The 16,377-nt window shown below is 39.9% G+C and overlaps 1 protein-coding gene across 2 annotated transcripts in view; it reads right to left on the bottom strand.

Moving 5' to 3' along the window:
* The window catches only part of cenpp (centromere protein P), a 95,186-nt gene that overhangs the window by 71,613 nt on the left and 7,196 nt on the right, over window positions 1–16,377 (bottom strand). For both annotated transcript variants that reach the window (XM_062544718.1, XM_062544719.1), the window contains exons 2-6: window positions 16,158–16,299; window positions 15,916–16,061; window positions 15,490–15,578; window positions 14,903–14,991; window positions 5,855–5,951 (exon numbers count right to left, since the gene is read on the bottom strand). In XM_062544718.1, coding sequence (XP_062400702.1) covers window positions 5,855–5,951; window positions 14,903–14,991; window positions 15,490–15,578; window positions 15,916–16,061; window positions 16,158–16,282 — 546 coding nt within the window. In that variant the 5' untranslated portion in view covers window positions 16,283–16,299. The remainder of the gene's footprint in view (window positions 1–5,854; window positions 5,952–14,902; window positions 14,992–15,489; window positions 15,579–15,915; window positions 16,062–16,157; window positions 16,300–16,377) is intronic.

Below are 16,377 nucleotides of genomic sequence, written 5' to 3'. Positions count from 1 at the left end.
TCAGTCAATTTACCATAATAAGGCTGTCATTTGGAAATACCTGAATGATTTTTTTTTTATATTATCAAGAGACATGTTATTTCATCTAATGTATTACTTTATTTCATGCTGATTCTACCCTCAACATTTGCTGTGCCAAAATGGCTGGAGCCAGGGCCATTCGACATGATTATTGTGAGTAAAGGCTTTCCTGTGTCAACTGCACATTTTCATACCTTCCCGAGGCGGACAAGCCAAATTGCATCTTTCTCCCAGAAGGTCATATAATTCTTGATTCACAACAATTCACAACACTCCTGGATTGACCCATTACTATACTGTGCTGTGTTGTACTATACTACACTATAAGTGTTTTTATTCATAGCCCTATAATAAGTTTCAAATTTAGGTCGTCTGTATGTGCATGCTGTGCTGTGTCTTATCGATCCAATGAACACTGTGCTGCTTGAGACAGTGTTTGGCTGAATTGTGACATATTGGAATCAACAGAACTCAGCTAATCAGCTTCATCAAGTGTTTTGTATACTCTATTTACATCCAGCTATCGGGTTAAATCATAATAATAAAAAACACAGCTTTGGTCTTAAGGTGGCTTGATTCTTACACATTCTGACACAATACTATGAACTGTGTTGTCCTTGGTTTTATAAATGCCTACCATCTTCCTTGTGTGACACTCATGTTTACCAATCAGGGGAGACATCTGCAGGTCCACATAATAAAGTTTTGCAGGCATCTACAGGCACCACCATCAAACAACAGATTTTACAACAGCAAATACCTACATACAGCTTTAAAGGGAGATTTTCAGGAATCAACATGTAAATCCTTATAGCCATAGAGAGTAATCATCATTGGAACAGCATTCCATCGTACATGTAGTACTTACAGGCAAAAATACATGTTTTTATGACATGCATAACATATGCATGTAGTATTATCTAGCTACCAGCATTCAAGCAACTAGCCATCCATGTTGTGACTACGCACTGCGCTCAACAGGTTACAAAACTTGTGCTTGATAACACAAAACACCCAAGTGCTCTAAGCACCAGCCGAAATTATGTCACTTTTGATGCTTGTTGCCGCTGTGAATAACAGCAGCAGCAAGCATAAACTAAGCTTTAGACAATGCACCTGTTTGGAGAAATAAATGCTTTTTGTCTCAAACACAGGGCTTAGATATGCTATTTTGCTCATGCTACACTATTGTCAAATGTCAAACATGCCATATTATATGAACACTTTTACCACACATGTAGGCTTGAAAGTATTAATAAATATTTAAATGTGCCCTGAATACAGAGTAAACAAATGTGGTCTCTGTGGACATCCCAGGCGTAAGAACGGCAACAAAAACTAGAAATGTGCATGTCCGAGGACCTGCAAGAGTGGGCTTGCAAAAATGCTAACTATGCTAAAAATGCTAACTAGGCTATTAACGCTAACCAGGTTGATTAGCTAACTTAGCTGATTATTTCTAACACTTATGCTAAAAATGTTAACTATGCTAACCATGCTAACTATGCTAACAATGGCAACCTAGCTAATGACTTCTATTAGGTCAACAATACTTAAAAAACACAGGCTGGAAAAAAAATACCCAAAAAATAATTCCCCCATTCATTTCAATGGGACCGAAAACCGGCGAAAAACGGGAATACCGGAAAAACCACAACCGGCAGCCATCCGACATTAAAGGTTGGGTACGGAATTCGCCAAACAGCCGGCAGATTTTGAACAAATACAACCTAAAGTCCCTCCCTCCATGGACGCATTCGTGCACGAGCGAGAATTCAGATGCGCGAGAGCAAGCCAGGCTAAATGAAATGCCAGCCTGGCGTCTACAGCACTATGAGCTCTAGTCTCCATACAATCGCTCACATCAACTTCCCCAATTACATTCTTTAGTCACCTCCAAAGGGTTGTAGGTAATAGTTCCACAAATCAAACAAGGTAGATGATTTTATAGCTTACATTATGGTAAAAGCACCAATTAGGCTACCAGCCCTTTCGTTCGGATATTATAAAACAACGGTGCATTTTAATACACCAAAATAACATTTGATAAATACCTTACATGTTTCAGTAGCCACAGGTGTGTATATTTGAACAGAATCTGGTTTGGTTCTTACCGGGGCGTTTATCCCCTGAAATATCCGAGTTTAGTGCTGGCCCGTTGGTTCGCCTATTCCATAGCTTCAAGCGGTTAAGTTCATGTTTACAACACTCTTCGAGTCACGCCGTGACGGTAAAATGTAATTTTTGCTACATAGCTTATTTATTGCTTGGGTGATTGAGTTTCCGTAGGTATCCGTGGTCTTGGTTTGTATGGAAATGAAGTGACACATACAACAAGAGGGGAACATAGGGGACGTGCAGCGTGCAGCAGGCATAGACAGCAGCGGGCCTAGTTGGTTTCGTTTCAGCACTGGCTCGCGGTGACCAGCTTTGAGTATGTGGGAGGAGGAGGAGTAAAACCGTTAGATTGACAAACGAGCTGTGAAATGTTGGTATAGGATTTAGAATACTATTGGCTGGAGTTTTTCGAGCCCTGCCCGTTCCGCAGATGATTGACGTGTTTAATTTCCATTTCAGTGCTTCCAACTCAGTGGCTGTAAGTGGGTTAGGAATAGGATTTCAAGTGATTTTGCAAAAATGTCCAAAAAAGCTAATTCCATACCGTACCTTTAACAAGCAAGCTACACCGGATCGGGCCTGATTTTTTAGTGTTGGAACCGCGTTGATAGCTCAAACGCTCTAGGAGAAGAGGCATCTTAAAAAAGTGGGTAAACGGGAATAATAAGTTAAATGTGCTTGCTTTGGAAGAACAATAGATGGGCTTGCCTTGCAGCAAGCCCACTAATAACCTGGGCCATAAAAACATAACAAACTGTTCCAGCAAATCACCGATAAGATGCACGTTTAGGAGAGTTTCAATTGCATGGTAGGTCGAGGGAGGGAGAAGTGAGCTAGTTCTCTGTTTTGTTTGAACATCAACAAATGCAACATTACCCAGCATCGCTTAGAACTGCTACGTAACTGTACTGCAGACAACGTTTGGGTTAATCCTCTACATGTATCAGATCATTACTTCATTAGATTCTCTGTGCGTCTCCTTGATAACCCTACAGTTCCTGCTCCGACGATGTCATTCCGACGGAACCTCAGAAGCCTCTCAAGTGAACATTTTGCAACATTAGTAACTTCTGCTCTACCTATTCCAAGCTCATTCTCATCACTTGAGGTTAATGATGCTACAGACACTCTTTGCTCTACACTGGCATCCTGTCTGAATGCAGCATGTCCTCTTTCCACAAGACCCACTCGTTCTAAACCTCGCCATCCATGGCTGACAAACAGTATACGCTCAGTACGCAAGGAACTTAGAGCTGCTGAAAGGAAATGGCGTAAATCTGGAGATAGAAATGATCTTAGTAAATACCAGTCTATGCTATCATCTTTTTCATCCACTGTCACACTTGCAAAAAGAACATATTATCAGAGTAAGATTGAGAACGCCACTGACAGCAGAAAACTTTTTGCTACGTTCAAGTCTCTTCTCAATCCTCCACCACCGCCATCAGCTACTTCACTGTCAGCAGATGACTTTGCAACATTTTTCACTGAGAAAGTTGCTAAGATAAGTGCTCAGTTTGATGACCCTATAAGAAGGACTCTGCCTGGTGTTAGCATGATGCCATCATTGGACTTTTTCTCTCCTCTTGATGAGGAAGCGGTCTCTCAACTGCTTCAGCGAAGCCGTCCAACAACATGCCCTTTGGATCCTGTCCCGTCTACGCTCCTGCAGTCTATAGCACCCGCTATTATACCGGCAGTCACACATGTATTTAATACTTCACTCAGTTCTGGAATAGTTCCTTCTTCTTTTAAACAGGCAAGAATTACGCCTTTGCTGAAGAAAAGTACACTTAATTCAACTGATGTGAAGAACTACAGACCTGTCTCCCTTCTTCCTTTCTTGTCAAAGGTTTTGGAGAAAGTGGTCTTCAAGCAAATGTGTGACTTCCTCTATCAGAATAACCTACTAGACCCTATGCAGTCTGGTTTCAAGAGTGGTCATTCTACTGAAACTGCTCTTCTATCTGTGACTGAAGCATTGAGAGTAGCTAAGTCCTCTGCTCAGTCATCAGTGTTAATTCTGTTAGATTTATCTGCAGCCTTTGATACGGTTAACCATGACATTCTCCTTTCTACACTATATGAACTGGGAATTTCTGGGAAAGCTCTTGACTGGTTCAAGTCTTACCTTAAAGGGCGTTCTTTTAGCGTGTCTTGGCAGGGACAGATATCAAAGTCTCATGACCTCACTACAGGAGTCCCCCAAGGATCAGTATTAGGGCCCCTCCTTTTCTCTATTTACACCACTTCTTTAGGTGGGATTATTCGCTCTCATGGATTTGAATATCATTGCTATGCGGACGACACTCAACTTTTCCTATCCTTCCCACCTGAGGACTCTAGTGTTTCCCATCGAATCTCTGCATGCCTGAAGGACATTTCAATCTGGATGAAGGATCAGCACCTTCAGCTTAATCTTTCCAAAACTGAGCTCTTGGTGTTTCCAGCAAAAACAGCTATTCCCCAACAGATCAATATCCAGCTTGATTCATCCTCACTGACTCCAACCGGATCGGCACGTAACTTGGGTGTCATAATTGATGACCAACTTACTTTCTCTGAGCATGTTGCCTCAATTGCAAAGTCATGTCGGTATACCCTGTACAACATTAGGAAGATCAGACCTTATCTGACACAAGATTCCACTCAGCTTCTTGTACAGGCAATGGTTATCTCCAAGCTGGACTACTGTAATTCTCTGTTAGCTGGCCTACCTGCTTGTGTATTAAGACCACTACAGTTGATTCAGAATGCTGCAGCACGACTGGTCTTCAATCAGCCAAAGAGGACACATGTAACCCCTCTCCTAGTTACTCTCCACTGGCTCCCTATAGTAGCCAGAATTAAATTTAAATCCCTCACTCTGGCCTATAGGACACTGACTGGATCTGCTCCCAGCTACTTCAGTTCTTTAATCACGATGTACATTCCCAACCGCCCATTGCGATCTTCTGAGGAGCGTCTGTTATGTCGACCAACCATACATGCTAGGTCAAATTGTAGATCCTATTCTTCAGTGGTTCCGTGTTGGTGGAATGAGTTGCCCAGTGCTCTCCGTTCCAGCAACAGCTTTGGATCTTTTAAGAGGGGTCTTAAGGCATATTTATTTAATATGCACTTAGTCCTTTGAGTTTGTGATGTGTTATGGTTTGTATAATAGTATTGTTTTGTTATAATTTGTCTATTGATAGAATTTGAAATTTATTTTGCTATTGTCCTTAAATTTAGCAATACCATGCTTTAGTTATTATTATTATATATAATTAACTGAGTGACTTATTTGATTGCTATTCTCATTTCACTGTTTTATTTCTCATTAGGTTAGTGCTTAAAATTATTGTTTTACTGATAATATTACTATTCTCCCTAGTTTGTAATTGTTCACTGTTAATTTAATTTGTATTGTTATTTATTTGTATGTCGCTTTGGACAAAGGCGTCTGCTAAATAACCATAGCCATAACCATAGCCATAGCCATAGAACGCCTTTAAATTAAGGATTAATCAAAATGGTGTACACAAGAAGACTTTTCTTGCAGTACATCAATACATTAACCATCTACTGAACGTGAAACCAAATTCCAGGATCTGAATCTGGATGACCCCTCTTCCATGTGCAAACGAATGGCATCAACAACATTTAAATGGATAATAGAAATCTTGTTTTTATCACAAGCAAGAGTATCAGACTTACTGACTACAAATAGTATTACCTTGAAGTGTTGAAATGTTTTGCTTCTGTGCTCACAGTTTTCAGAAAAACTCCTCAATGTTCTGAAGAACAGAAGAAGGCTTTTGGTTTCTTCCATTCTGAAAAAAATATACATATATAGTGGATATTATATCAGAACCACTGCATCAGCTGTTCTTTAATTCTCAATACCAATTTCAAGTTTTTGCTTGAAATTGCACAGTGCCTACTTCATAGGCCACTATTTCTACCTAGTTTGGCCTATAATCAAATGCTTGACCTCTTTGGAAAGCTGAGACCCTGTAGTTTCTTGGGAGACAATTTGACACGGAGTTACAGGGGTTAGAACATTACTTTTTCCTTCTGCCGAATTACAAGAATCTCTGAACAGACCACATTTCAGCCCTATAGGTTACTTGATATAACTTAGAAACACAAAGCCCTAGCACCAGGTCTGTAAAAGAAGATCAAAATAGAATAAAAGATGAGTATTTCAGACAGTTATTTACAAAAGTATGCCCATGTGTTTTGCAAAATGCTGTATGGAGACTCAAAATAGGACTTTTGGTTACCCAAAATGCATACCGACAATAAAAGACTTATATGCATATATGCATATGAAACCCTTTGTAGCATTATCTTGATCTCAAATGAAAGGTAACACTTTTAAGTTTTGAAGGAGGGGTTGTCAACCATTTTGAATTGAGACATAGTAAGATACATTTGATCATGTAAGATACTACACATACTTTACATGAACATTTTTGTCATGTATTGATTCCCAAGAGTCCAAACTCTCAAATTGTATATAACAATATGACTGTGCTACATGTAAGGGACAATATATTGTCCACCAGTCATTTTCCGGCAGCGGAAGAATAGTTCACAACACATAGAGAACTTGACAGTTTCAGGTGTTGTGTGGCAATGTCTTACTAGCTAACTCTGCTTATTCCTATGGAATTTCATTGAACGTGAAAGACACAAAAACCTGCTGGAAAACTTGAAAGGGACTGAAAACTTTTCGGTTGCACTGTGTGTGTGTGTGTGTGTGTGTGTGTGTGTGTGTGTATAAAATTAAATTTAGTCTTGTAAGACTTACACTCTTAAGCCTACCTTACACTGACAAGATTTGGGAAAGATTCTTGAAAGATAGTCTTTGAACTAATGCCCATCATTCAAGCTTTACTCAAAAGACTACAATCTTTCAAGAATCTTTCCCAAATCTTGTCAGTGTAAGGTAGGCTTTAGTGACACTCAGCGGCAAAGACAAAGTGAAGATAGAGGTGGGGCGAAATTGCTGTGTAAATACTAAATGAGGCAACTGGTGTAGGACTATTGGCTGGTGTGTCTATGCTATTGCACACCGTTGGGTCAACAACTTCAGAGCCAGCAACACCAAAAAATTGAACAAGCTGATTAAAAGGGCTGGCTCTGTGCTTGGGAGTACACTGGAGGCCCTAGAGTTAGCTGTTGAAAGAGGGAAGTTGCATAAACTACTCAGTATTATTTATGGACAACACTTCACATTCACTGTACAAACTGTGTTTTCAGCTGGAAACTCCTTCAACTCTGCTGTAATAAGGACAGCTTCAAAATGTCATTCATGCCCACTGCTATAACAATTTACAATGACTCCCCTCTGTGCCGGTAGAGGAGAATCATATATTACACAATTGCACAAATTGTTTTTTATTCTATCTATTCTGACTTGTGTGTTTCTTTGTGTGTGTTTTTGTGATATATATTAATATAATTAATTGCTGCTGTTAACACAAAAGTTGACTTTGTGGATGTACTGTATATACTTAACTAATTAACAGACTCTATCGATCTATCTATCTACAGTATCTATGAGGCCTTGGAACACCAGCACAAAACACATGGTCCTTTCGGTTGCAGTCCTCTGACTGAAGAAATAATCAAATGTTACCTTTCCAACAGGAGAGACTCAGGAGAGACTCATCAAGTGAACTCCAGGGTGCAATTATCATACTGAATACAGATGACCCTATGGATAAAGAATAATTTGACAGACTGGAGGTCCTTTCAAAGCATGCCTTTCTTGCTTCAATTTATTTGTCAAAGATAATGCCATGTGAAGACACAATGCAGACTCATTTGTGGGCCACAGGGTCGCGTGTTTGTGTTCCATCCAACTCTCAAGCTGGACTACGGTTTGACATTTTTGAGACTTTCCATAGATTTGCACTGGGGCCCAAGGCTGTGTGGCACCAGACAAAACTTTCCACAGATGGGGAGATTCCAGTCTGTGAGAGGAGATGCTGTAAAGCACTGATGGAAAAATAATGGACCTTGTCCAAAAGAGTAGGAGACAGAGTCACAACTCACACCAGTGAGTTTTAAAGTGCTACAGTTCAATACAGTACAGATATTTGTTCGCAGTTAGCCAATGAGTAAAAGACAGAAGATTTCAAACAGTCAGACATACGTGCAATGTCACAGAATCCAACACAACAAAAGCATTTATAGTTTGGCACCTTCCATCCTAAACAACATGACCATCAGATCACTTGGGTGTTTTAACTTCAACTGCAAAACTCCTCACAGACTGTTTACAACTCACTACAGTAAGAAACAAAAATGAGTAAATGTTACAGTTAAGCTTGGTTAAAGTTTGCAAAAATGCCTCAACCTTATCACACCAAGTAATACTTCGGTGCTCCTTTGTGGGAACAAAAAACAGAATTGCGAAAACAGGGGACAACCAAACTTGCCTTGTGGTCCTTCAGAGCCACAATAGTTATAATAGCTCACCCCTCTGTCACTGACTTTCTCAGACAATATATGCCCAGTGACTCTACTTACTAATCTTATAGCAACATATGATATTTAACAAAAACATATTCAATATTTATCTTCTGTAGGAAATAGGCCAAAAGTAAATTGTCAACAGTAATTTCTGTCCAATGTGTACCGACTGTTTGACTGCCAGCAGTTGTCAGGAAAAAAACGAGGCACTTAAAAAAAGAAACTTACCCAACAACCCCATTTTAGTTGGAATATAATGACCATAAAAACTCTTTATACAAGACATAAAAACATAGACTACTTAAGACTTGTGTGAGAATTATTATCTTCAGCATTTTTCCACCTCTCAAATGCCAGGAGCAAATCCCAGACCATACAATACAATCCAGATGTGTGTCCAAGGACTGTCAAGTTAGTTACATTTGGAAAAAAGTTGCTTCAGACAGATTACCAACACAGACTCCAACTCGTCATGTTTTCATCTTCAAGCAAACTAATCATTTGGAGTATGTGGCATCAACATTGATACCAAGGGAAAAATGTCCAGTCATTAAAGCACGTGGTCATTCTTATTGTAAGTATTGATATAAAACGTATAACCTTTTCCTTCCCAACAATAAATATACTGATAGGCAGTCCAACTTGCAAGGGTCTATTGTAATTGCTCTGGCTAAAAGTGACCATATTTGCAGTGAGAATTCTCAATGATTGCTCTTACTGCACTGCTATGTGGTACGTCTATTTTTTCATTTAGTTGATACACTTGGACGTGCGGCGCGATAGCTTAGACACCTCGCTACAGAGCCAGTCATATGGGGCAGCCGTGGCCTGCTGGTTAGGGCTTCAGGCTTGTAACCGAAGGGTTGCCGGTTTGATCCCAAACCTGTAGGAAAATGGGAGAAGTGGTTGAGCATTGTTCTCCCATGCCCATTTACATGGTTGAAGTCCCCTTCAGCAAAGCACCTCACTGCTCCCCGAGCGCTGCAGTAGCACTAACCCACTGTTCTGAGTTAGTGTGTGCTTCACCTCACTGTGTTTTCAATGTGTGCTCTTGGGACAAATGCAGAGACCAAATTCCTTGTATACGCAAGTATACTTGGCCTAGAAACCTGATGTACGATTTACGATCTGTCCAAGTCAACTTACAAAGAGGGATAATAATCAAAGCTATCAAAGTCAATAGGAGAAATCAATGAAATTAATAATAAATATTACCCTGCGTACAATACAAAGCTTGGCTTGGTTGACTGTAAAGAGCAACTTGCAGGTCAATTTCAAATCTGAATTTATACTTGACTTAGTCTGAAAATGTCCTTTTAAAAATGTATATGTACGAATTAATGTTTCAGTAATTTAGACAGTAATTTAGAAGAAAGTTTACCCATTTTAAGCAGGCTCTTAAATATGCTTCTCCTATAGCCTGGCACGCCCTCCCAGTGACGTAACACCTTCGGCTTTGCTGTCGCTGGTCTGGTCAACTGCTAATCGGGAAGGATTTCTGAGTTCCCCAAATCTGCGGAACTGCCCCCTTTGGCCGAGAACCAATCAACTTTGAGCAGCTCCAACGGCTCTGGGTAGAGACGTGTTCAAGGCAGAGGAAAGTGTTGTTATTGGTTTAAACTCGGCAAACCGCTTTCTGACATCGACCAGTAGCAAATCGAGGCACTTAAAGGAGGCGGGTCAACCAAGCGCTTGGAGAAACCGTGTAGCACAGGCTCTTGGTCAGACTAAAGTCTCGCAGAGCCTTTCAAGTCGATGTCAATCAGGCTACTTCTCCTACCCACAAACGCGCCATATTACGCAGAAGTAGGCGACGGATGTGCACGCAGTGTGGTGGCCCTTCAGATACAGTATCCTCCAGCGTGGCTACCTTCCAGGCCTCCACCACTCCCCCGTTGGGAGTGCGTTTCTCCAGGTAGGTCCTCAGGGCCCTGATTGGACACAAGTTCATAAGCCATGGCTCTTCCTGCTGGACATCAGCGGGACAGCGGACAGCTCGATTATCCTTAATCTCGCTGAAGAGGGCAGGATGTCTGACTGATTTAAGGGGTTTGGGTGGAGAAAAACTTGAGTCATCCAATGCAAACAGTAGGCAAGCAGGGCTAACTGAGCGCGATGAGGTCACTTACTCATTTAACCGAGGTCAGTACGAGTAGTAGCGCTGGCTTGTGGGACGGACACTTCAGCTGGACCTGCGCTATTTGTTCAAAAGGGGGCCCTGCAAAAGCAAGCAGAGCAATGACCGCGTCAAAAAAGCTCTGGCACTCTGTATGGTCTCTACCACTGAGAGGGGAAGCCCTGTACAGAGTAGCCTCAGTCTCTCAGGGTCCAGTCTCAGTTAGCTGCCATCTCTTTGGAGCAGGGTGCCAAATCACCATGGGACAGCAGGTCCCGGCAGGCTGGGAGCTTCCACGGTTCACAGTATAGAAGTGCCATCAGCTCAGGAAACCATATCTGATCCAACATCGCTGGGATCAATGCCTTTGGGGGGAAAGCACACAAGAGTGCTCATACAGTGCGTAATCTCATGGAAGGCAAAGAGGTCGACATAAGCTTTCCTGAAGCCCTGTCACACCCCCTCCACCACATGTGGGTGAAGACACCACTCCCGATATGATAGGGGGCCCCTCAAGAGCATATCCGCCACCCTATTCTGTTCTTCCGTAACATGAACTACACAGACTGAGAGAGGGCGACACCTCACTCATAACAGCAACGTTTTCACCAGATGCTATAGCTGCACTGTAAAACATGATTTGCCCCTGGTATTATCTTCACTTCTATTCTTTTGTCAAGTTGAGTGTGATTCCTCACTTCTTGTTCAAATAAAATCTGATCAGATGTGGACACTAAGGGAGGCCTAGACCTGTGTCTATGTACCATCAAAAAGGTCATACTGCCCTGTTTCTCAGGAACATCAGTAATAACATCTGACGAAGATAGCGTGTTGTTCTGTATTTCCCATCTGATCAGAGCCGGTTTTGTGCAATGGTTGGCACCTGCCATGTTGACATGATTTACATTCATATGTTTTAGTATAACAGGCTTTGTCTGGACTTGGAGACAGAGCAAAGAAGCGAATTCGAGGAGCATCTTCTGTCAGGACACTCAAGTAGCCCTCATCTAATCCCCAATCCTGATTCAAACCTTATTGACAGACCAGAGAATCCAACAGCTTGATAGGCAAATTTGATTGTCCAGTGGACACACGTTCAAATGAGATATGCACATTTTTGCTAGGTCTGAGACCATTCTTTTGTAGAGTAACTTTGAATGCTAACGCTATCCTTAGTTGGACACAAATTGCTAATGTTGATGCATTTTGCCATTGAAAGCAAATAAAAGTCAGATAATAAATATGTGCAGTGCATAAACAAAATGAAGGTTGAACTCTTTCTATCTCGTATGCAATGCCACCGACTGAAGATGTTTAGAACGTCACCCTCAAAATGGATGCATGCCGACAGTGACTCTTTAGATTAGATTTGCCAGTGTCTGCTGTTAACTGCGTGCAAGAGTTTTGAGAAAGGGGTGCAGGTGCAGCTCCTGCCATCATTAGCACTTTCACTGACGGTAAACAGGTCTATAAGAATTCTGTCTGGACTGATGACACGAAACATGTTAAACATGCATCATTGGGTGTAGTAAGTTTCTTTAACATAACCCATATCGTATTTTTTGGCATCCTTCCATTTTTTTTTACCTTTCTACCACTTTTAGCTCCAGCCTAGCATCATGTTTAAAAGTGCCTACGATTTCCAGAAATTTTCCTATTTAAAACTTGTCATCTCTCAAGCTAGAAAGTGTAATAAGACCAACGGAAAATGAAACGTGGCGATTTTCTAGGCTGATTTGACAAGGAACTATACTGTCATTCAGGCGTATTCGGGGCGGATGACCACATTCGGGGTGGTTTTGCTTGTTATCAAAACCATTGCTCAAAAGGTTGTTCTTCTGGGTTTTTTTTTAATCAGTTATGGGTGTGTTTTGGGCATAACATCCTTTCAACCAATGAGAGGGACATCAGTAATTCCCTTTAACAGCAAACAGCGCATCGTTATTTTGCCAGTTAGCATAGCATTTGAAGGAGTCTGCTTGCATGCAAGACCATGTATAGAACACAGGGATTCCACTAAATCTTGCTTTACTGAACCCTGTTTGCAATTACATGCATCCTGCACTCACCTATTATTTGGGCTGAAAGACAAATTGAAACTATCATAACCCTGGTCTCATAGAAAAAACAGTTCTACACAGTTATTTACTTTCACTATTGCTTGACAAGGAGTTACAATCATAACGTAGCCTGAAAAAGTAACCTTTACCCCAATAATATTCGAATGACTAAATAAAAAATATTATTTACTATTACTATTTATCCTGTAGACAAGATGTTGGGGGCTGCTTACATCTCGTGACAGTGCGTTTTCAGCTGTGCTTTACATGCAGCTTTCGGTATAGACCCCTGCTGAGCCTACGTCACTACGTTCACTGGCGGCAAAACAACCATCAACTGCCATCAGCTACAACACAAAACTCATCCGATACGTCATTGTATTGTAAATCTTAGACATGACCATTTGGGACATAGTTATATATCCAATGATCTATACACCCGCAACTTCTCCTTACTGTATACGCTCGGTTTTTCAATAACGTAATTATAAATATCTGGCCATTCAACGGAGGGCAACGTCTGCTACGTCTTCTTTCCATTCACTTAGAATAGGGATCTGTCAGAATGGTCCCACCTGATAATGTACGTTTTTTCATAGTTTTTTCAAATAATCCTCCCAATCCCGTACACTGAGTGTATGTACATACTGTTTTATATCGTTAGCCATTTCAGCAAAGGTTAATTACGGACTAATTTTAACCGCATTACTAGTGCTTTTTAATAGCCGTCTAACTTTTCTGCCGCCACTGACGTCACACAAACCCGGATATTTATACCGTTGTAAAGGGGTCTATAGACCAGGTTTTTCTGGCCTGGTCAGTGGCATGATGATTTGTTAAGTGTAAGATTTGGGCGCAAGGCTTATAGTCAGGCAGCCATGGGGTCAGACCTGGTTTTGTCGGTTAAAGTTTTTGTTTTTTGCAGAATCTAGTAGACTAGGGGTACCTCTTTAAGATTTAAGAGGGTGCCCGGTGATATTCCTTGGGTAATTTTGTATATTAAGCCTTTCTTGTCCAATGTGTTGAATATAAGGCGGATATACTACAGGTGAATAGGGTAAAAAAAAAATGAACAAGCAGATATCACTATGAAACTTCACCAGTTGATTACTTAGATCAATATGAAAAATAAATGTATTACAAGTTTTCTGAAATGTAAGGTATGATGTAATTAAATATGCGCTGATTTACATGAACTTAAAAAGATAAAATCTGAACATTGGATAAAGCCAGTTTAACTTTCTTTCTTTTCATTATGTTGACATAAGAGATGAAAAGTATTTTAGAGAGGGAAGTATGGATATCTCGTTTAGTTATTCAGTAAATCAGAAAATACTTAAAAAAAAATAATTTTCGCCATGTTTTTTGGAATAAAATGTAATGTAAATAAGGCTAAAACTAATATATTAACAAACCCCTCTGTAAAAACCTTCTAAACATGGTTAGGTATAAGACTGAAAAGTTTGGTGTATGTAGATGCTTGTGAAGTGGAGATTTTGTTCTCAGTGTGAGAGCTTTTAAACGATAACGTTTATAAAAAAAAAAGCCATCGGAAAGGAACGTGTATGATCCATAGTGGTGCACAAGCCCATCTTGTGAGAAATAAAACGTTTGGTGTAAAATAAATAATTATTTCCAAACGAAGTTTTTTGTCATGTCACTGTCTTACATGGTCCCTTAACATTACTAGGCCAGTTAGACAATTAGTTTTAAAATAAAATAGCGCTATTGTACATTTTACTCCCAAATTCGAAAAGCCTCGAAAAGGTCGAAAGGTCCTTATATAAAACCAATGCAGTACAAACTTTTAATGGGCCAGTCATACTGAGAACATGTTTGTCTTCCATCTTAAAACTGATATTCTGTCTGATATGAGATGAAATGACCCAATTAGAGAGGCAGTGGTGAGTTTAATGCACTCAATGTCATCCCACAATGTGTATCACCACAATAAATGTTTTGTATTTACCTCGACACAACTGAGCTGATGTCCTTGAACTCATTGTCATCCACCACAATGTTGAGATTCATCACTTTACTCATTAAAGTTGCATCTTCATATAAATGTCATATTGCATTCCCATCAGTGTGTGTGTGTGGGGGGGCAAACTTTTGTAATTACCTAGACACAATTGAGCTGATGTCCTTGCAGTCATTGCCATCCATCACAATGTTGAGATTCATCACTTTTCTCATTACAGTGTCATCTTCCTATAAATGTCACATTGCATTCACATCAGGAACATATTCAAACCAATAAATTCCATTCTTAAAAAACCCTCTGTTTTGTTAATGTTAATGTTTTGATTTTATCCATCATGTGAACATTGAAGTGTGTTATTCCTTTGAGGTGATCACTGATTACCACTGTTCCACTGAAATTGTATAAATCTGTTGTTCTAAATATATCTCCAAGCACTAATGCACGTTTATTACAAACCAGGGGTATTCAAGGACTTTAGAAATTGCGAAGGAGACACTGAACTACACTGAAAATAGTTCTGCATTGCCCTATACTGCCCTCTAGTGCCCACAAGAAGAGCAAGAGAAATACAATGGTACTGTACCTCACATGAGGCGTACTGTAAACATTTGCAGAAGCATAGAAAAGAAAAAAAGTCCTGCACACTATCTGACCAAATAGAAATGCTTGTTTGGTAATATACATGTGAAACTACCATAGTAACAAATAAAAGTGAGATGGATTACCTGTGTCTCAATGATCTCAAATTCAACTTCGAAAGAACAGAGGTGGCAATGACCCATGAGTCTGTGTTGTTGCACAGGTTTGGATTTACCTTGAAAATTGAATGAAAGTGTATGTACATACAAATAATATTTTGTAACACATTTTTTCACAAAATGATTTTCCACTACACCTGACAAATAAAATACATAATGAAATTTAAAATGTGAATTAAGCAAAATCACAACTAAAATAATAAAATGGGTTGTACACCGTCATTCTTTCTCTGCACACATGGGAGTTGGTGTCAGTGTTATATCAAGTAGTCTAGATTTAGGAATACATATATTGTAAATGATGTGCTTGTTAAGCTGTGCAATAATTTGACTTTATCCAATGGTCTTGATAAGGGTGTTCATTTACAGGTTTAAAGAGACACACAAACTTACTTTTCTCAACGGTCTTCACACAGCACCCTGTTAAGATGATTCCGTTAAGTCTGGTCTGTCTGGCAAGGTTCTTCTCCAATTTCTCAATGTTTTCCATTAACTTTGAAATGTCTGGTCTTCTTATATCATCCTCCTCAATAGCACCACTAAGACAAGGTCAGAAGCAGTTACAAGCTAGAACAACAATTAGCTATAATCATCCTTCATTATCAATAACTATTTCTGGAAAATGCAATACTTACAATATATCATTTACATATTTCCCATACTCCATGAATACTTCTCTCTCAACGTTCTCTTTCTCAGCCTCCAACAAAGCAATTTCTTCACGCAGTTGAAGTATTTCAGTTTCATATTCTTCCTCCATATTCTTTACCTGGGTAACTAATAGACAATGCAACACTACATCTTGTTACGTCAAAACACACAACCAAAAACACTGCAAAACCAACCATTATCATT

Source organism: Sardina pilchardus, chromosome 9, assembly GCF_963854185.1.
Source record: "Sardina pilchardus chromosome 9, fSarPil1.1, whole genome shotgun sequence".
NCBI classification, from domain to species: domain Eukaryota; kingdom Metazoa; phylum Chordata; class Actinopteri; order Clupeiformes; family Clupeidae; genus Sardina; species Sardina pilchardus.
This window is presented reverse-complemented; position numbering and strand designations above follow the sequence as displayed.